Raw genomic sequence first — 22,267 nt, forward strand, 5'->3', positions numbered from 1 at the left:
GTACTGTTTCCATTTTCCCTCGTCAAGCTTTTCCTACCCCTTCTACCCTCTCCTTGAACATCAGAAAAACACCCTCTATGAGATCAAATGTACTGTACCTGGGTTACGTGCAAAAATTACTAATGTTTAATTCCTTTTCTGTTGTATCTTACCTCCAATTTTAGGGCACTATTGTTTCTGTACTTCACACTAAACTTTTTAAATGAATTGTTCTACAAGTGGTGCTTCTGATAGCTTGATGACCACGATGTTATATTTAACAAAATAATTGAACTGTTTCATCCTGGCTGTACCTTCACTTGGGTTGGATTTAGTAAATGTTTGGAATATGGCCTATAGAAAACAGGGCAACGAATCACAAACATCCATTTTGAAAGAGCAGTGGAAGCTAAAAGTGCTATGGTACTAAGATCTAACTGGTATTGAGTTACAAGATGGGTTTTACTGGTAGGGAGAATGTTAAATGACTCGGTCAAGGGGGTGCAGCAATGTGGTAACTGACAGATTCTCTCCTTGCAAGATACTGGGCAAACCCATGCTAAGTTTCAGAACACTGAAGTCTTCTGGTTCTTTGCTTTTTAAAGAGGTGTGGGAACAGGAATGGAGAATTTAATTTGCAAGCTAGGGAAGGTTGGAGATCCTTTAATCTTTTTAAAGGAGCAGTGCCACCCTAGATAAACATAATCCCCCATCATTAAGAGTTTTAATTAACCCAAGGAAAGGAGCATACCTGTGGCAAACTATTTCCCCACTCAAATCCTGAGTTAATGCTGCATGCTTTAGTTTCTTCCCTTTCAGTATTATAAGAACCTTAAAGTTTGTAATCTTTCTTTGGATATTTATATTTTTAGATAGACAATCTTTAAGTAGCAGTGTGGGACAAGGCTTGTAAATGTTTAGTGTTACATTGTTATCTTTTGTGCATCCATCACTCTTCTAAATCTAACTTTGCACAAGTAACCCATGTAAAAAAATGTACATTTTTCAAAACTTGTAAATAAAAATAATCTTAAAAATTTTGCAGTCAAGGTATAATTATATTTTAGCTCAGTGTAAACTTTTTATTAACTTACTGGAATTTCTTTTACTCATTTCTCCCCTTGAAATAAACATGATAAAGGCCAAAATACAGATTTTGGGAGAGGGAAAAGAGTGAGTACTGTTAATTAAGAGGACCTTTTTTCTTTTCAATAGTAACTGTTCATGCTTTGAGGTTTTTTAAGCATTTTAACAATGTAAGGCTGTTAAATAAACTTTCTTTGCCATATAATATGGTCAGTAAAGGAAACATTGTTCTGAGCATAGTGAATAAACAAACTTGAATATTTATCAGCACTGTCAGACCAAGATCTAACTTGTTCCTGACATTCCACCTCTTAAAAAAGCCTTAGCTTAAAAACAAACAGTACCAAACTATGATAAAGTATGGTAAAGCCTGTGTAAAGTCTGGGAGTATAGGTATAGTCAATCTTGTTAAACAAAACTGCTTTTTTCTGAGGAGCAATCTATCTCATTTTAGAGACAAGGAGAGTGTGGAAGTGCTCACCTCTACTTGTTAATGGGAAAGGGGGGCTAAATGAGATTAAACTTAAGTCCTTATGGTGCATGTACCAACTCATCCTTTAAGACATGGCACTTAAAGGAGCCTGTCGGGGGGAGTTTATTCTATACTGAACACATTAATTGCTTTGTTTCACCTAGGAGCAACATCCTTAAATGGGCTTAATATTTTCCCTCAAGTACATTTCTGCTTTCAAGTAGAACCACATTAAATTGGTCTTTGGTAGATTAGTTTTACATTAACTTCTTCATCCTACTGTGGCTGGGTACCTTAAATACACTGTTAATTACACTTGAAAAAATTAAGGTGAGATTGGGAATGTGCAGATTCAATATGTTTTATACACCTGAGAAATGTTATTCCCAATCTCTTTCATGGGATAATCCTTTTAAAACTACAACAGAGTCAACAAACTGGCTTCCCAAAGCATACCCAAAGGTACCACAAACTAAACATTTAAAGCTAATTTGCTTTTTTCTAATTTTTTTTTAACAAATGCCACAGACTGCCTGCATATAATCATTAGAACAGTAATTAGAAAGCTAAAACAGATTTGCAAGGTCTCTTTTCAAATTGCAGTCAGATTTGAACTTGAGTCTTTAATTCTGCACCTGCTGATGCGGGAAGGGGATCTGAAGAACCTAAGTTGTAATTAAGAGTCCTTTATTTAGGACCCATCTGCAGCTTCAGGGGTTACTCATTGCAAAGTGAGTGCATTGTATACTACTAAAAAATACCAACAGAATGCATGAAACTTTCATTCATTTTGCAATCAAAGGGGAGGAAAAATCTAAAAAGTACATCTGTAAGACTCAATGCTATATATATAACTGAAAGCAGAGTTAGTTCCTCAGTATAAGGTTATTTAAAGTATGCAAATAAAACTTGAAACTGCTCATGTACCTGTGCAGGTTTTACATCAAGGGCACTAGGTTAAAAATGATTGCCATTTCAAAGAAAGGGAAAATACAGGAACCAACAAAAGGGACAAAATAGAACAGCAAGGTTGTCTCAGCAGCTCATTCTTGCCAAAACCACTCTCAATATATTTTATTCTCGAACAGAGTTAAGTGACTTCACCTTAATTCCACATCAATACCAAAGCTGATCTAAGAAGTTAGGAAATCTGGACCCTCCAATGCAGAACCAAATATATACCTGGCTCAATTATTTAGGAACCTTAACTGTAATTACACTAGTATTTTGTTCTACTGAACTTATCTAAAGAAACCAGATTAATATGCAACATTTCCCTACCCCCGCCCCCCACCCAATCATTTTGGGACAAGGAAAAAATATAGAGATAAAAATGAGTTTTCACACCCCTTAATCCACAAAGTCACTTCAGAGAATTAAAAGCTGGCTCTTCTCATTCACTAATTGAACCATAGCTTCTCAAGGTTGCCATGAGCCTTGTAGGAAAAAAAATTAATCCTGTGAAATCTATAAAAGTTTTAGCTTAGTTACCTTTGTCATTGTTAAAACATTAAGTGCCAAAATAAAATGCACACCTCATTTACCTCACTACCAACATTAGGGAAGGCCATACACTGTAGGAAGAAAGAGTTACTAGAAGGCAAATACCACACACTGTGTTAATCATTATAGGCGAATAAAAGTTAATCCCTTTATATTTTTAAGATACAAATTTAATAATGGACAGTTTCTTCACATAAAATATTTACAGAAAGAAAAAAGTAAAATATAAAAGGGGACATTACTGTTTATTGTGGGCCACTTACATGTCCAGTGTGCTGCTAAATAAACCACCTAATTGTCCTAAATGTCATTTCATTGAAGATATTTATCAATATTAATATTCATCTTTGTATAGTAATACTGTGAATATTAATACTAGATTTATCTGAGATACAAAAACAAAAACCATGCAAAAGTCAACAGACTGAGATTTGGTTGAAGCCAGCATGTTGGTCCAGAGGAGAACATGATGGGTGACTGATCAACTGTTCCGATTTGCTAAGTCATTATGTTCATCCACATGTGCTCTGGTGTTGAAATATTTTGTGCAAATACCACTTCCCCTCTCCAAAGACCCAAAGTGTCCCTGCTAGGCTGCTGCCCAGAAATAAGCACACCATCATTTTGATCAACTCGGCTCCTTTTTATTCAGGAAGCATACACTAAATTTTTTTATACATTTTTTTACATTCCAGAAATAAGTGAAAATAGCAGTTTTAAATATGTTACAAAGTTGGCTTTGGGGGCTTAATAGCTTTCTGAGAGAGGGACCAGCCAACTGACCATCTCATCAAAGCACCAATGGGTCTTCAGTCTTTTACCAAGTTTTACCACAGCTGTGGCCACCTTGGATGTTCTGTACATCCAAACCGTGTGAAAGCTATAACGGAGAGTTGCTGTGAGTCTCTCTGCAAGGCACCAAGAACAAACAGTTCCACCTTCCTTTCTTTAGATTGCATCAAAGTTTTTGAAACTTTTCAACTGCTCTCTCAAGTAGTGCTCTCTTGGCATGAAGACTAGAACTTGTTAAAATTCATATGTCACAAGATACAGTACACCACTTCCAATATTCTGGAAACCACATGGTAGAAGTTATAAATAAATGAACACTAAAATTACTTTATGAAAGTTTTACATCATTTAGTTGGTAAGACATTTACACATACAGCACAATTTACTGTTAAACATTCTATAACTGGCTTCACACAAAGATGAAGATAGATAATACAAAATGATCTGACATGTTCAGTAGGTCTAGAATTAAGCCTGTAGTTTCATTGTAGTCAATATCAACTTTACATATTGTTGCAGACCGCTGTGCTATGCCCTTTACAGTGGGAATTTCTTTCCTGGGGTGAAATTCCACTTGGATATTTGTTCTTGCTTTGTACAAACTACTCAAACCTGAGGGACACAGCAATATCAAAGACACAAACAGTAACTGCACAGTATCATCTGCTGGATTAAGCTAATACAAGTGGACAGAAATCTTCAGATTCCAATATCTCATAAAGCACTATATGAAATGAACAAGGTGAAACATCTTAAGAATGAATATACTCTGCAACCAGAACATGTAGCATTTCTGTAATTCACAAATCTGCCTCAACAGGCATTTACAAAATACTTTGGGAAGATCTCAATTTGCTTGAGGCATAACAAGTTCATAATGCCCCACTTGGCCTTCTTGTTTGAGTTGATCTAGTAGGTCTTCCTTCCGTCTTTTTCTGCCTACCACCAGGTACCTGTCATGACCTACCCCATGCGACTTACTCTTAAGACCGTACTTCTGAGCAATCTGATGTATTTGTTTCCGCTCATCGTTAGTCAGCTCTGTAGAGAAAGTTAAGTCTGTGTGGCTTTCAGAGCGGGCATAGTTTCTGATGATCTGTTCAATATCTCTCTTGGCAATTTTATTTACCCTCTCTACATCAAGACCGAGGCCTTCCCGCTTATGCTGCTCTTTGACAGAGATTGGCTCCCGAATGCCCTCACCAGATTTCCCTAAACCACCACCTGTCCAGCCCATCTTTCTTAGCAGCTGATTTCCGATGTTATCTTCTTTGATTTGTTGTTTGTAAGCCTCCTCTGCTGAGCGGCCCTGAATTTCATTTCTTGAAATCACATCTTCAATAGCTCCTTTCTTCAAGTTGTTAATGACAGTTGGCTGGGTCTTTTTGAGGGTTTTCACAGCTTCCCCAGCAGCTTCATACTTGACAGTTTTCTTCACCCCGACTGCTTCTGCAATTACTTCACTTTCGAGAATCACCTTGCATTTCCATCGGAGGCCTGTCATTCTTTCATAGACATATTCAACTGTCATTCGGTTAAACTGAGCCGTGTCATTCAGTGTGCACACAGGATTAGAAGAATTCTCATAAACTACAAGATCCTTTATATCTTTCTTCTTTCCCGATCCCCTGGGTGAAGAGCCTGTTTGGCACTGTGAACTTTTGACAGATGGGTAAGTGGGCTGTGTTTTCTGAAGAATTTTCAAAGCCTCATCAGCAGCTGCATGCTTACTTGTTTTTTTGGTTCCGTAACCTTCAGCTAAGCAGTGATCTTGCAAAAACACTCGACAACGCCATGTGCGGTTTGGCATCATCTCATATTTGTACTCAACTGACATTTTGTTGTATGAGGCAGAATTGTTAAGGATCCCAATCGCATCATTTGCATTTTCTGTAAGGACAAAATTGGTCCAATGTTTGGCGGAAGCATTAAAAATTGGCTGTCCAGAAGCATCTTTAGCCAGCACCACCAGCTCTTCTGGTGGTTTCAGAGCTGGAGGAAATTCATATGAAGGCAGGCCAATCTGACACACCACAAGGTCCTCTCCAATTGTGTGCTTGAATTTCCGTCGGACAACCCTAACTTCAATACGTTTCTGCAAGAGCTTCACAGCTAGCTCAGTAGCTCGATCCCTGGACCCGTTCTTGCTGCCAGCATAACCTGTAGTTAAGTAGATATTTTGGCATCTAACTTCACAAGCATAACCATCTGTTAGAAGTTTTTTATTTTTGGGGATGTCAGCAGGAGGGATTTCTTTCAAAGGAGCATATATATACTCAGGATTTGTCTTACATGCCTGAATACAGCGAGTTAACATATATGTATAATTAATTTTATCAGATCCAGAAGTCATCTCTGGATTAGAAATGTTCTTCCAGATAGTCGCAGTTAATTTTTCAATAAAATACTGCTTTTCGGCTACCACTGACTCAGGAAATGTCTGTGATGGTGAAGGCTCAGGAGCTGACTGAGAGTTTGCCTGCTGTGATGTGCTGCTTGGGGCAGGATTCCCATTGTCAAAATACATGTTGGCTGTTACAGGCTCGTCTTTTGTGAAAATGAATCCTGATGAATCACAATACTGAGAATTCCCATCTTGTACACTGAAAGAGTCTTGAGTATAATCCTGGTAGATGTCTCTTGGCATGCTGGCAAAATGTGTTTGTTCAGTTACCTCTTTTGTTTGAGGGCCATAAGGATCTTCCTGTCTTTCACCTTTTGAACTACTAGCTACAAAATGTACAGGCTCAAAACGAGGTCTCGCATGGAATTTGGAACCAGCTTGCTTTTTAGGAGGATTTTGACCTATAGAATAAGTGAAATTTACAATTCATTAAAAAGGGAATATTTCAAAAGAACCAAGCAGGAAATTAGTACCAACCATATTATTTGCAAGCTGTATTGTTGGTACAAGATAACTTCTATCACAAAAACTTCAGGTCTTTTAGGTGAAGGGACTCAAATATCTGTGGAAGACTCCAGCATAAGGAGGGATGCTTCCTGTCCTTCCATGTATAAGGGAAGAGACTTGATAGAAAATATGCCATTGACTGAAGTATGCAGGTCACCACCACGCATGACTGGCAGATGCTTTTGTATCTAACAAGTTAAAGCAAAGGTGAAGTGTACCAAGTAAGAGGTCGTTCCAGTACAATCTCATACCACCTGTGCTGAAAAGCTCCCCTCTGAAGGATTGCAAATAGAACAGATGGCTCTAATGCAACAGAGATGATGACCAGAGGCATTTACAAAGCCTCTCTCTTGTATCAGAGGTGACTTACTCTGTGATGGTACTTTACACAGTTGTGACTAACAATCAAATAAAAGTAATTATCAAAAAATCCCAGAGGTTTTCAACTTCCAGTTTAAAGCTATGGAAGTACTCTCTGTTGAGGCTACACCAGACACTAGAGCTTCTACCCTACAACACTGTTCAGTACAAAGCTGGTTCCATCTTGAACCCAACCGAGAGGATTTAGTTACATAGATGCTCAAATGATCAGATTATAAGGTTGTTCTATTTAGAGGGAGGTCCCATGGCATGGACTTCAAGGATAGCATTATAGTATGACTTCAGTATTCTTAGTTTTCAGTTCTTTTTAGCATCCGCAAATGGAAAAGAAAACTGACATGACTAAAAGTCAAAACTTTTTTTACATTTGTGTAAGATCCAATGTTATGTAAAATTCTATACCACACGCATATCATTAAAAAAAAGCATGTTGTTTCTTCAAATCCCACCTTCCAGACACAAGTATACTCACCATCACATGTTGAGAGGTGACGTTTTTGACCTTTGGAAGGTTTGGACAGCATCAGATCATATGAAGGCATCTCCCCAATATCAATACCTTCGGCCATTTGGAGAATTTTTTCCATCAAGCGTGGACTGTACCTATTTAAGTTAATATAATCTACAGTTAAAACAGGTAAGAATGCAGTTTTTTTTAAAGAAGCAACTAAATGAGTCAATCTTATAATTGCTCCCACAGACTATCAACAGAATATCTTGGCTATAAAACTGAAGACTATAACCTAAAATATTTATTTATCAAATGAGTGATGTATGTTACTGTCATTAGAAAGTATATAAACATAAAATCAAGAAATTTAAGTGCAGACCTTATCTTTAATTTGAATCAAAAGTATTTATATAAATGCATGATTTTTTTTCTCTATCATGTATGTATATTATATGTAAATAGTTACATTTATATATTTAGAGAAGAGTGTTAAGAGCTGCTGCATTGTTAACATCCTGATTGTGGTATCTATCATGTCCCATGAAAAAGGAATCAAGGTCCTTAGAGAAAGGGCTGATTCCAAGGGTAGGTGGGAAATGTGCAAGATGAACCTGGGAGATATTCTTGTGCCTGGATATAAGGAAGCTGCCAAAGACCTCAGCAGTTGTGCCAAACAGACTCAAAAGCCAATCTGAACAGACTCCTACTGGCAAAGTGAGCCAACCCGAGCATCAGTAAGAACAGTAACCACAGTGGATTGAGACACATCAGATACATTAAAAATCCATTCATAATGACACTTACAAACTCATTATTGGTCACTTTTGGAGAATGGCAGGGAATCAAGTCATTTTTCCAAAAACAGGTAATAAAAGCAAGCATTGATCCAGAATTTTCTTGCACAAACTGCACCTTAGAGCAACTGGACTGGTAAGGAAAAATCTCTTTTACAGAAGCATTCCAGCTAATGAATGAAGAAATGATAGACGACTACCATTTTGCAACCCCAAATGAAATAATAAATGATAATCAATGGCTGCTAAGCATATGAGCTGAGAGGCTGATGGGGAAGAACCCAAAAATAGATGTGCACACACATGCACAACTGGGCTTTGACAAAGCTGCAAAAGGAATCCAATGAAGCACAGCCTTTTCAACAAGTGATGCTGCAGCAAGTGGACATCCACGGGCAAAAACCATCCAAGCAAACAAAACCTAAACCTAAACCTCAGCCCGCACACACAAATCAAATGTATTACAGACCTAAATATAAAATGTAAAGCTATAAAACTTTTGTAAGAAACACAGGAGAAAATCTTCAGAATCTAGACCTAGGTAACCATTCTTATGCTTGACACTGACAGCACGATCCATAAAAGGAAAAACTGATAAACTGGACTTCATCAAAATTAAAAACTTTTGCCCTTCAAAAGACCCCATGAGGTGAAAGCTGAACCACACTGTATTGTGTATTTGAAACCATCATAAGATTGTGTATCGATGATACTTTAATAAAGAAAAAAAGACCCCAGGAAGAGGATGAAAAAATGAACTACAAACTGGGAGAAATGTTTGCAAACCACACACTTGACCAGAAACTAGTATCTAGTATAAAGACCTCTCAAAACACAACAGTAAAAAGAAAAAATCATATTAAAAAATGAACAGAAGACATGAACAGAACATTTGACCAAAGAGGATATACAGACTGCAAAGAAGTATGTGAAAAGATCTTCAGCATCACTAGCCACCAGAGAAATGCAATTTAAAACTAACAAGCTATCACAACACACCTCAGAATGGCTTAAGTGAAAAGGGGTCAGATCACCCAATACTGGCAAGGATGCAGAGAAACTGGATCACTCGGGCATGGTTGGTGGGAATGTGAGAGAGTGTGGCTGCTCTGGAAAACAACTTGCAAGTTCCTCACAAAATTAAACACATAATTACCACACAACCTAACAATCACATTTTGGGCCATTTATTTCAGATAAATGAAAACTTATGCCCACACAAAAGCCTGTCCATGAATGCCTGTGGCAGCTTTACTGGTAACAGCCAAGAACTGCTATCAGCCCAGATGTCCTTTGACAGGTGAATGATTAAACTTTGGTCCGTACACACCATGGAACACTACTCAGCCATAAAAAGGAATAAATTATTGATGCCTGCAATATTGGGTAGTATGTTGGGGGGGAAATGGGATCCTTGGAGTACTGGAACTGTTCAACATCTGGACCGTGGTAGTGGACACGCAGACCTATGTGAGTGATATATTGTATAGAACTGAATACACACACACAAATACTAGTAAAATTGGGGGACACTGAATAAAATTAGTGGGTTGTAGCAATGTCACTATCCTGGCTGTGATATTACTCCATAATTTTGCAAAATGCTATCACTGGGGGAACTGGGTAAATAATACAGGGCATATCTTTGTATTATTTCCCACAACTGCACATGAATCTACAATTATCTCAATAAAAACTACAAGTTGAAAAAGCTGATGAGGAACTTTATAATCTTAATATCATTAAAGACACACAACCAGATGTGTGTCCCCTTATGTGATACAAGACATACAAAGCACTATCTACAAAGCGTTCTTGCCCTCCAAATAACTGAACCTACACCTAATCAAGCCTTTAACTCCCCAAAGTATGTTAAACACCACCATAAGAATATAGCCAGCAAAATCCAGAATGAAGGAAACACTATGTGACAACCCAATTTCTTCATCAAATAAATACCGGCATACCCTGGAGACACTGCAGGTTTAGGTCTAGACCACTGAAATAAAGCCCATACTGCAGTGCATGTAAAAGTTATGGTTACACTATATTGTAGTTATTAAGTGTGCAACAGCATTACATTTTAAAAAACAATCTACAAACCTTAACTTCAAAATACTTTATTGCTAAAAATATCCTAACCATCATCTGAGCTTTCAGTGAGTTGTAATCACTGATCACAGGTCACCATAGCGATGATAATAATAGTAAAAAGTTTGAAATATTACAAGAATTACCAAAATGTGACACAGCAATACAAAGTTAGCAAATGATGGAAAAATGGTGCAGATAGACTTGCTTGAGGCAGGGTTGCCACAAACCTTCAATTTGTAGAAAACGCAGCATCTCAAAAGGCAATAAAGTGATGCGCAATAAAATGAGGTATGCCTATAGCATGAAAATTAAAGGAAAGGGGAATGGTTATAGGTTAAAGGAGATCAACCAGAAACAATGCATGGATCTTTTCTGGATCATGAATAAAACAAACCAAATGTAAAAAGCCACTTTTAGACAAATGGAGAACAGTGACATGGACTAGGCTTTGGATGATTTTAAGAAATTATTGTTAATTTTGATTATGAATAATGGTATTATGACTCTAGTTTTAAAAATTCTTATCTGATACAGATATATACTGAAGTATTCACAGATTAAATGATGCCAAGATCTTCTTTAATGTACTCCAGACTATCCCCCACAAAAAGCTGGGGGAAGAATAGACAAAACAAGAAGGGTAGCAAGACAGACTGTTGGTAATTGTTCAAGTCGAGTAATAAGGTACATGGGGATCCATTAAACTCCTCTATGTGTGTGTTTATGTTTTAAAGCTTTTTAACTATGGAAAAATCAATTTTTAAAAGGGCTCCTTATGAAGTAGATTGGCTGCTGGACAGAATATCACTTTACTGCACAGAAACAAAAATGTGGGCTCAAGAGATGTTTCTGTTATCATGGTGGCTCACCCTTTCTACCTTCAGAGCCTTTCCCAGCTTATGACCAAAAAAAGAGAATTTTGGTGGTGTTTGGAAAGAAAGTTCTGAAAATTAGTAACTATCACACCTTTACATGATTAGGTTCTGAATTTGAAGGAGGGGAACATTCTCCATTTTTGGCACAATAGGTTCCACACCCATCAGATATCTTTTCTTGTGAAATACAGAAGTCAAGACATGGTAGCCTTCACTGACATTACTGGAAGCTAGCTCAGTTTTATCCTGCACTTCCCACTGATAATTGCTAGTGCTGCTGCTAACACCAGTATTTAAATGCCAGAAGTAATTTTATGTTCACTTACTTTTATCTAAACATCAGAAAGCATAGCCTAAAACCTCCTATATTCTATATATCACTTCCATTTGGATCAGGGAGTCCAAGTTCTAAGGTTTAAGATAAAAACAAAAGATTACGCAAGTGAGATGAAGCCTTCAAATCTTAAAACTGGAAATGCCACTTTTGCTACCAAAACTGCTACTAAACCAAGCCACTCACCTTGAATTCCAGTCTAAATTCTCCAGACCTGCAATTATAGCCTGATTCCAAACATGGTGTACAACTGTAAATGACATTTATGTCATGCATATAGTGCGCAGGAATGATGCACTTGGGCCTTGTTCCATTCACTCTCACTTTTCTCTGAAGTTTTTTCCAGCATTAGTAATAATTATACCTACTTACTGTTCCTTATTCATTACATCTACCACAAAATTCAACAACACCCATAGGCTATAAAAATAAACCTTTGTGTAGGTTGCAAACACAGTCAGCTTCTCAGTCCTTTATTAGGAAGCTGTTAATGCTGAGCCAGTCCAACCAGCTCAAATAATGGAAGAGACCATATACACTACCTAACACTTGACTATTCAAAGAACAATGCAAATATTAATCTAGAGTCTTTAATAAGAAGACCACTAGGATTTCATTCCCATTTCTAAAATTCTCCAGAGTAGCCACTCAGAAATAAAAATGTGGTTCCACGAATTTTAAATAAAGCAGTAAAGCTTTCATTACTCAGTCCTTCATTTTGTATTTTTTTGTAGTGAATTTGAAAGAAACACCTTTACTCCAGAAATTTTACAGAATCCACCAAGAAGGGCACCTACAAACCCAACCACCAGTAAGTTCATCGACATTTTGGAGTTTTTTAATTCTTTTTTTCTATGCTTTCCATATACTGCCGCCCCACTCCCCACCAAAATCACTATCAGATCATCTATGTTGATTTTCAATCAGGTGGGGTTTTTTTTTGTTCTTAATTTACTATAAGCTTTTTCTCCACGTCATTACCACAAGTTTTAATGGTTATACAGTACTCTATCTAATGGAGAGACCATGATGTAAAGTATCATTAAATGCATATATATTATCTACAGTTTTTAAGTAAAAATCACACAGTTCCCTAGGTACTCATATGAACAATTATATAAGTGCTGTATAGTTGTTTTAGAAGACTGTACTAACTTTTCACTAGCCACATGACATTTCTTAGAAATTGCTTGCAGAAAAAATTCTTCACAGGTTGTTTACTTTTATGAAGCAGACAAATAAAAAAGGGAAGAGAAATAATTTCAGCTACTTGAGCTCCTGGTTGCCTGGATTATGAGGGAAAAAATGATAAAAAAGCAGATGGGAAAACATTATTTTATCCTATAAAGTGGTGGCTCTCATAGTGTAATCCCTGGATCCTCAGTAATCCCAGGATCATTTGCTCATCAGTATCACCTGGGAACTTGTTAGCAATGCAAATTCTGGGGCCGCACTTCAGACCTACTGGATCAGAAATGGGGGTGGGAGTGGTGGCAGCTGACAGCAATCTTGTGTTTTTTTGTTTTTTGTTTTAAATTATAGTATCATTGATATACAATCTTAAGAAGTTTTTACATGAACAACATTCTGGTTTCAGCATTCACCCATATTATCAAGTCCTCACTCCACCCATTGCAGTCACTGTCCATCAGTGTAGTAAGATGCTACAGAGTCACTACTTGTCTTTTCCATGCTGTACTGCCTTTCCTGTGACCTACCTATACTGTGAAGCAATCTTGTGTTTTAACAAGCCTGACAGGTGATTCTGATGCTTGAAGGTTGCAAAACACTGTTAGAGCATCAAGACTTGTTGCAGGAAGATCACCTCTATCACCCAGAAGAATGAAACATGGTTTGCCTCCCTGCACATGTGAGCTCCTCCTGGCTTGGTCTTATGATCAAGGAGTTTTCAAAGATATCCTAAACCTGGGAGTTATTTCAACCTCAACTAAAAGAAAATACAGAAAGCCCTCTAGTGGAAAAAAAAAAGTACAAAGACCTTCTTTCTTGCTAATGTTCTAAAAGTCAAGGGATGAACTATAGAGAAAATGAAACTTCCTACGGCCAGGATTCTCGTCTGACCCTGGTCAGCTTGCTTACTGCACACGTGTGGGCAATATGGTATTACTGACTCGAAATAAAGAGCTCCACTCAGTGCTCTGGGTTGCACAGCTGCAGGAGAGCAGAAGCTGGAGTGGTGGCAGCACCGAGGACAGAGGCTGAGATGGCTGCGGGGGCAGAGAGGCCCAGAAGCGGAGACCGGCTTGCTGCATGCAGACTCTCTCTGAGTGGACGGAATTCTAGTGATTGACCTATCACCAAGGGAATAAAGTTGAGTATAAGCCCTTTCACCCCAAAAACGTTCCACTGTCATTTTTTGGTCTCACAGAATCAAGAATGAACTTGCCCGGGGCTGAAACCCACTGGCAAGACATGAACTTTGAACAACAAATTAACAATTTAAGAATGAGCTGTTTCACCATGGATCTGCAGTTCCCTTGAGAGGAAAAAAAACCTCTTCTATCACAGAAGAATAGACCAGAAAACAAGAGCTCTGCCAACATCAACGTTAACAAGTACCCGAACATAGATTCTACCTACCTGAAGACGCCAGCTAAAAAGCCTGCCTAAAGTGGAAGACTCAACCTGGTCCCTAGCTTCTGAGACTCTTTATTGTCCCGTCTCTCTCTTACATCTAAGTTATCAGATATAATGCAAACATTTTTCAGTTACACTACTTGATGTTATGTCACTTCTTGTATTGACTGAACTGACTTAATTACCATGTGACATGATGACTATATACATACATACACATATGTATGTATACGTGTATTTATATATATCTATACACACATACACACACACTATACACAGATGAGCTTGGGTGAGCACACACATACACAAAATGCCCTGGATGCTCGAGCTACTAACACCGACTACCACTGGCCTGCTTTGTTTTTAAATGCCCTAGTTATATACAAGGCAGCTGTTCTTGGAATGAAATCCTGACATGTAATAATGTGGCTTGTGTCAGTTACTTGCTTTCACTCCTGGTCCATTCTTCCCCAAAACAGCAGCTGTGTCTCAGCGTTAAGAGCATCAGAAGACCAGGGCCCTAGCCCCAACTGTGGGACCTGGGAAAAGCCTCTTAACTTCTTGGCCTCCATTGATTTAGCTGTAAAAATGAGACACTGCCTAATTCCCAAGGTGGTATTAACTGAGGTACATAAATATTTTAAGTATTTTGGACATTATAAAGCTGTATTCATTTGTTCACTCCACACATATTTACTGAGCAGCTATTATGTAGAAGGTGCTCTTCTAGGCACTGAGGATAAAGGTGTAAGAAAGCAAAACCCTTTCGCTAAGGGAGCTTACGTTCTAGTGGGAAGGTCAGATTTATTATTACTAACACAAAGGATGGTTATTCTCCTCCCCCATGTAAGATTTGTTTTTTAGGACTCAGAATCCCCATGGCCTTCTGTGATATTAGGAAGATCTATGACTACAGGATAAAAGTACCTTTTCAAATGCAAGAACATGTTAAGTGAAGGTCAACTACATTTATCTGACTTGATTAATAACTGAGACTTCCCCAGTTGTAACCAGTTCCTCCAATGAAATGATTATTTCTGGAGGCAGATCTTACACTAATATAGAGACGATAGGAAAAAATTAATTTTTGTGATGAGAGCAAAGTGAAGTATCAAGAACTGGATACTATTCAACAATTAAGGGTAGGAGCAGACAATACTATTTCTCTGTAACTGTTACAGTCATTCCTGAAACTGAACAGGCTGAATGTGATCTGATCATTTTCCAGAATTTCTCATCTTTCCTAATAAAAAATCCACCATGAGGAAGGAGTGTCAAAAAAAAGAAGCCCCTCAGTCTTTCAAAGGAATCAATAGTCTTGTATAGGACCTGTTTGGGGGTTCTGAAGGACAGAGGTCCCAGCAGTCTGTTCTTAAAAAATGCGCTGGAACTATACTGCAGTCTCCACTGTATGTAAAGAGCTTTCAAGGAGACCTGCTCAGAACGCGCGCACCAGGGTCTGGGAAAGGGGGGTACACACACACGCACACGCACACTTAAAACCTCACCCAGACGCCAAATGTTAATCCACTGATCACATTTAAGGCGAAAGGAGGGCGATCTATTTTTGCTGTAGCTGTATCCACTTCTTTGTTTGCGTCCACATTATGCGCAAATCTACCAGCAAGGAGGACCCAGCAGCTGAGAGACCTCATACAAACCGCTTCCCCAGGACACGGCAACACTCAGCTTAGGGGCTGATGTTGTTTTATTTAATGGGGATGGAAAGGCAGAGTGGTCAGGAGGAGTCTAGGTTTAGAACCGCAGAGTTCCCTCCCCTCCCACCGCGGACCCCCAAAATCCCGACAGTCGAAAATCTCTGCGGATACCGCATCCTTGGAAGGTCCTATGCAGGTCCACTACGAGGTTCTGCTATTCATCATTTCCCAGACCCTCCAAAACCACCGCCACAAAGACCACCTCTCAACAATTCTCTTTTATGCGCTCTTTTATCTTCATCCCTGGTCCCAGAGGGTCCGCTCCCGCGATCCCCGCACCCTGCTAGCTGTTATGTCATCTCGGGCCACCTCACTCCGCCAACCACCCTCCTCGCCCCAGACCAATAGTGAGCCCTCTGGTGTCCTCCAGCACCTCCAGATCTCCAGTCTCTAAGACCTCATCCCTATCCTGCCTCCGTCCCTATCCAGAGCCCCCCCATCACCGACCCCTATCCTGATCCCAAACCCGTCCCTCACACCTTCCTCACCTGCAGCCCAGGAAAACGTGGTTGGTCCAGGCAGCGGAGAGCGCGAGAAGCTGGTCGAGAGCAGCCCCGGGATAGCTGTGCAGGTGCCGACAGATGAAGCTGCGCCGCAGAGCCCACTGCCAGTCACTTTCGTGGCTATAGCGCCACTGCTCCAGCACTGGCTCGGGCGGGGGCGGCGGGAGGGGGGGCAGCGGCGGCGGCGGCAGGGGGGGCAGCGGCGGCGGCGACAGGAAGTCGCCCCCCAACAGCAGACGTCCGCCAGCCATCTTCTCCGCCCCCAAGTTGGGACCCCGGGGATGAAGCCGGCTACCGACCAGGAGCTAGCGGAACGGGGGTCGGTGGGAGGGGCCGGGCGAGGAGGGGCGCGCCAAGGCGCGAAGAGCAACTCTCAGGGGACTGGAGTGTGTGCGTTGGGGGCGACCTTTCAAAAAGGAAAAGGCGAGCACCAGTTCTCGTCCCAACGCCGAGGCACACGCCCGCTGCACTCCTCCAACTCGTGGAGGAGGTAGAAGGCGCCCGCCACAGTCACAGCGCACTGGGTGGCCGAGCCAGAGCCCGCGCTCTGCACCTCCAGCGACCCGCAGACCCACGCACTGCGCGGGAGGGGAAAAAAGGCTCCAGCACGCTCTGCACCCACTCCTCTGGGCGCTAGCCTACCTACCCGCGTGCCGCCCCGAGGTTGTGAGGCCAGTGCGCCTGCGCCGCGGCTGTTCCCTAACTTCAAAATCCCGTCGCGGAATCTCGCGCGACGTACATTTTTCCCTCCGATGACGAATAGGGCCTTTGACGCGCTACGGTGACCAGTGGAGGGCGGGAACTCCAGGAAGGGAATCTTTGGAAGGTTCTCTGAGGTTGGGGAACATGGTACTGTTAAATCCCTGGAAGGCGCCCTCAGATCGTTGCTGGCAGCAGTGGCTCTCCTGACGTTTCCCCCCCCCGGGTTTCTGAGTGGAGCAACGTGGGACCGTGCCTTTTGGGAGGGGCTTAGGTTTGGAATGGATTTTACATTTTTAAAAATGTCAGTTCTCCGAGGCGCCTTTTCTTCAAAGGATAGCGTGAACAGCTGTGTGCGTCGTGCATCATTAGCTTTGTCTTTTATTGTGAAAGCATAATAAAAATGAAATACCTGCAAACAAAATCATCCACAGCGCCACTTGTCAAGTAAACCACTTTTATCGTCCATGCTCCCTTCCAATTGCTGACAAATACACCATGTTTACACAGTTCTGGTCATGACTGCAAATAAGTCTGTATCTCATGTGCCAATCTAGAACGTGCAAAATACTACGAAATACAAACGGTGCAAAGAAGAGGTGTGAAAGCTGCATAGCAGCAAATGGCTAAATCACTCCGTAGCCAAACATCACACTCCAGCCGTGGATCTTCTCCATTCAGTTCCCTCAATCCCAGTCTGCCAATCTGTGCTATTAAAGTAGTGAATGAGTGTCTGTCAGAGGGAATTTACATAGCACCTATTATATGCTCGTTATAGTAGAAATACAAAGGAAAAGGAAACTGGGTTTTCTCTGTTGTCCTATAACTGGTAACAGTCCTGGTGGGAAGTAGTAGTCCTGCAAAAAGCTAAATGTCCCACTGGCAGCAGGACCATTGGATGATGTGGCTTTGACCCATTGCCCTCTTTAACTCTTTACTGACTTATTTCTCATTGTATGATACATCTGATGTGTAGGGCGTATTGGACTGAGAAGAGCAAAAGATAACTGCTTTTCACACTATTTCATCCTGATGTGTTTCTGTGCCTGTCTCTCCCATTACACAGGGAGTGCTTTGTCTTTGACTCTGTGGTAGGTATTCATGTTTATGGAAGTCATGGCAGTCTCGAACCATCAAATCAAAGGACATGATACTAGGAAGGAAGATTAGAGATTATCATAAATTCTCATCGTTGTATGAGTGTGAAAAATAAGGCCAGAGAGGTGAAGTGACTTGAAGGCTGTAGAGACTGTCGTGGCCAGGCTGAGATCAGACTCTAGGTGACCTGACTCCTCATCCAGTGCTTCCCCACTCATTGGCCATTGCATTGCCTTGTTTATGTTCTTCACAGCATGTATCACTTATTAGCTTTTTAAAAGTTTGTCCTTCCTCCCCCTCCCCACCAAATGTCAGTTCCATGAGAACAAGGAACTCATCTATGTTGCTCTTAGCACCTAGACCTGGCTTTTGTGGGCACTCCACAGATATTTGTGGAATTAAATGAATGAATGACTGAATGAAGGCCCTTTCCATTGTCCCAAGTTTGTGAAATTCATTTTCTTGGAGCCTACATTTTAACTTGTTTGGTCATTGTATGGTTGGATTAATTTCAGCCTAAGCTGCCAAACTTTATCAAAATCAACATTGTATTCAATACACGTTTTCTGAAAGTTTTGCGAAAATAAAAACTTCCTCACAGGTTAAAAATTTTCTATCGTGTAGAAACAAATAACCACATTCTGACTTGGATTATAAAACGAAAGGCACTGAAACTGATGTTAGAGGCTATTTGCTCTGAAACAGCCATAACTGGATTCCGTTTGTAAGTCTCACTATGGAATAAACGGTTGCATCTCTAAAAAACGAAACAAAATTTGCATGACCTTCTTTCCCTGGCAATCCTTCTGATCAAAAAATCCTTCAGCCAACCTATCTCAGCCCATTCTGGGTTGAAACCCCTAAACACAAGTAGAACATCTGGATTATTGTTGAAGAGAGGTGTTGGAGGGAGCAATGATAAAAGCAGCCATTGCAATCCTAAAACAATCCAGAAACCAGTAATCATCCACCCTCCTCCCCTCCACCATCTTTATCTGTTCTAACACAGGCTCCTGCCACTGTCTGTACATTACATATATATATATACACACACACGCACTAATAGTTCCCTGACCTTTCCTAAGAGGGAGTCAGTGAGTGACTGAAGGAGGGAAACCTGGAGCCTGGCTAAGGAATGTTCCCATAAACTATCCCAGAAATTGGATCACCAAGTCTTGACCGGAGTGGTCTGCCCTACAATATCTTCTTGAGGAATGTTTACTAATGGATTAAAAGCAATAGCTAGGAGTTCTCACTGGCCAAATCTTAGCAATTTGAGTACAAAAGTTGTTAAGGACAGTAACAAACCATCAAAAGAATAGAAAGCAGTAAGTCCACAGTGATGCTAAGTAGATAAAGAAACAATAAGGGTGAAGGGAGGGCCTTTGCTGACAGGTATATTTGAAGGGAGTGTTGGAGTTGGAAAAATCATCATTTTGTAGGGGTTCGGGCAAGAATTATCAGTAGATGCTAAATCTAGGGGGAAATTTCTTATGAGGAGTAGGATGTTTGCATGGACTTATGGACTTCTCCCCAGATTGTTTATTAGTAGCAAAGAAGATAAAGACCCCAGTAATTACACAGTGGAGAAATTGGACAATACTTTGACACAAAATGAGAACAATCTTTTTTTAAATTAGATTTCAAAAATATCATAAAAGACAAAGGCTGTTGCAGATTAAAGGAGTCTAAAGAGGGCACAATGGGTGATCCTAGACTGAACCCTATATGGAAAGAAAAAAAATGCTATAAAGCATATCATTCAACAGATTAAAGTAGTGTAATGATGTTAAATTTACTAAACCGATAACCGTCTATAGTTCTGTAAGACAAAATCCTTACTATTAGAAAATCTGCACTGGAATATCTAAGGGTAAAGGGCCATGATACATGTAAAGTACCTTCAGATGATTTAGAAAAAATATGTATATCTATCTATCTATCTATATACATATATGGAGAGCATGAATGATAAAGCAAATGGGGCAAAACATTACCAATTGGTGAATCCAGGTCATGAGTGTGTGGGTATCCTTTGTACTATTCTTACAACTTAATTTCGAAATTAAATGTTTGAAAAGTGCAGTAACTCCCTACATTGGTGAAGAATCTCAATCTAGTTACCTTTTTGTTGTGTGTCCAGCATTTTACTGCGCCCTCTGGAGGGTGTTAGATGATGTTCCTATCTTTGGGAAGCTTAACATCACTTGAGGAGGGAGGTCCCTCAAAGGGGAAGCAGAAAAAATTACAAAAAGTTCAACTAGGAAGTTAAAAAATGGAGAAGAGATAGGCTAGGTGGGTGGGGGTCAAGAAAGGCTTGAAGGAGAAGGTAGGGCCTGAGCCTCAAAGGCAGGATCTAAATCAGTAGAGGATATTTCAGACAAAGTCAACAAATAAGATTGTGTAACTCAGGGAGAGGCCGGTGCAGAGACCAGTGGACTGGAATAGAGATTATTAGGAAGTATCAGAAAATATGGTTGAATAAGTAAATTGGGGCCAGTCTAAGTTCCTCAAGAGCAGTGTCTAACTAGATCTCATGCAAAAGTATCCCCCATAGTATAAGGCATGGGGCCAAGCCCATTGGAGGTGTTCAATATATCCTTATCATTTGATGAAGAAAAAGCTATTTAACCCCAAAACCAAGATAAGGAGTTTGTCCCCAATCCTATACATAGCAGATATAGATAGAATTTTTTACAGGTGTTGAGCCCAGGACAGGGACTTTATAAAACCCAAGCCAAAGAAGCTAAGAGGTAGTGCAGGACCTGAACATACACCAGTGGAAGGTAGGACCAGGTGGCAAAACCACTGGGAGATACTATTGTTCAAATGCATAACTCCTTGAATGGGTGCCTGTATTTTAAAAGAATGGCTTAGCAAGAAAGCTGTGTTTATAGCCAAGGCATAAATCTCCCAAAGTAGGGGCACTGCAGACAGAAGAGGGCATGGCTTAACCTCAGGCCTTACAACTGGAGCCTGGGTTGCTTGGCCTTTTGGAGAGTATTAGGGGTCTGGTTCTCTCCTTAGAAGCAGATGAAGTTCCCGCTTGCTCAGCAATGCCCCAGAACAGACTCTCATGGCCACAGCAGGCCCCTGCCCCTGGTGTAGCAAAACTGTACACCAATTTTTCGTTATCCAAACCGATTTTCCCCACTAACTTGCACTAGAACCTCAGCCATTTGTCTTCATTTCTTATTTCCTTGGACTGACCAATCACTTCTAACACCTTTAGGCTAAATTATGCATCAACAAGCACTAAAACGCGGTAGATGTCAGATTGGTAAACTAGGGCCCACAGTCCAAGTCTGGTACCACCACCTGCACTTATATGATCCTTGTGCTAAGAATGGTTTTTACATTTTTTGGTTGAAAAAGATCAAAATTCAGGACATTTGTGAAAATGAAACTCATGTGTGAATTTTAAATTTCAGTATCCATAAGTAAGGTTTTATTGGCAGCCAGCCACACTCATCCTTTTACATAGATCTATTGCTGCTTTTGTGTTATAGTAACAGCTAAATAGTTGTAGAGTCCACAGGGCCTGCAAAGCCTAAAATATTTATCAGCTGGTCTTTTTTTTAATTTTAATTTTATTTTGGTATCATTAATCTACAATTACATGAAGGACATTATGTTTACTAGGCTCCCCCCTCCACCAAGTCCCCCCCACATCCCCATTCACAGTCACTGTCCATCAACATAGTAAGATTATCAGCTGGTCTTTAAAAAAAGTTTGCTGACCCCTGGCCTGGAGCAATGGTTCTCAACAGGGGACAATTTTACTCTCCAGGAGACCTTTTTCATTGTTACCACTGGGGTGGGGGTGCTGCACAAGGGGGTGCTATGACATGTATTGGGTAGGGACACTGCTAAACCTGCTATACAATGCACAGGACAGCCCTCCACAACAATTACTTGGCCTCAGATGTTAAGTGTTGAGGTTGAGAAACCCTGTGTTAAAAGAACCTAAGGTACTTTG

General features: G+C 40.3%; 1 protein-coding gene across 1 annotated transcript; it reads right to left on the bottom strand.

The window, feature by feature from the left end:
* Positions 1–3,180: 3,180 nt before the first annotated feature.
* On the bottom strand, positions 3,181–16,746 carry NKRF (NFKB repressing factor). The gene is made up of 3 exons (XM_036917267.2): positions 16,477–16,746; positions 7,597–7,727; positions 3,181–6,637 (listed from the first exon to the last, which is right to left on the bottom strand). Exons 1-3 carry the CDS (start codon positions 16,740–16,742, stop codon positions 4,680–4,682), a joined length of 2,355 nt encoding a protein of 784 aa, XP_036773162.2. The 5' UTR covers positions 16,743–16,746; the 3' UTR covers positions 3,181–4,679.
* Positions 16,747–22,267: the final 5,521 nt, after the last annotated feature.

The sequence above is a fragment of the Manis pentadactyla genome, chromosome X (assembly GCF_030020395.1).
Source record: "Manis pentadactyla isolate mManPen7 chromosome X, mManPen7.hap1, whole genome shotgun sequence".
NCBI classification, from domain to species: Eukaryota; Metazoa; Chordata; class Mammalia; order Pholidota; family Manidae; genus Manis; species Manis pentadactyla.

Coding starts and splice junctions, on each gene's coding strand:
- NKRF (XM_036917267.2), bottom strand. CDS start 16,742: ATGGCTGGCGGACGTCTGCTGTTGGGGGGCGACTTCCTGTCGCCGCCG. Junction 7,728..16,476: donor CACGTTTTCCTGGGCTGCAG/GTGAGGAAGGTG, acceptor TAACTTAAATAG/GTACAGTCCACGCTTGATGG. Junction 6,638..7,596: donor TCACCTCTCAACATGTGATG/GTGAGTATACTT, acceptor CTTATTCTATAG/GTCAAAATCCTCCTAAAAAG.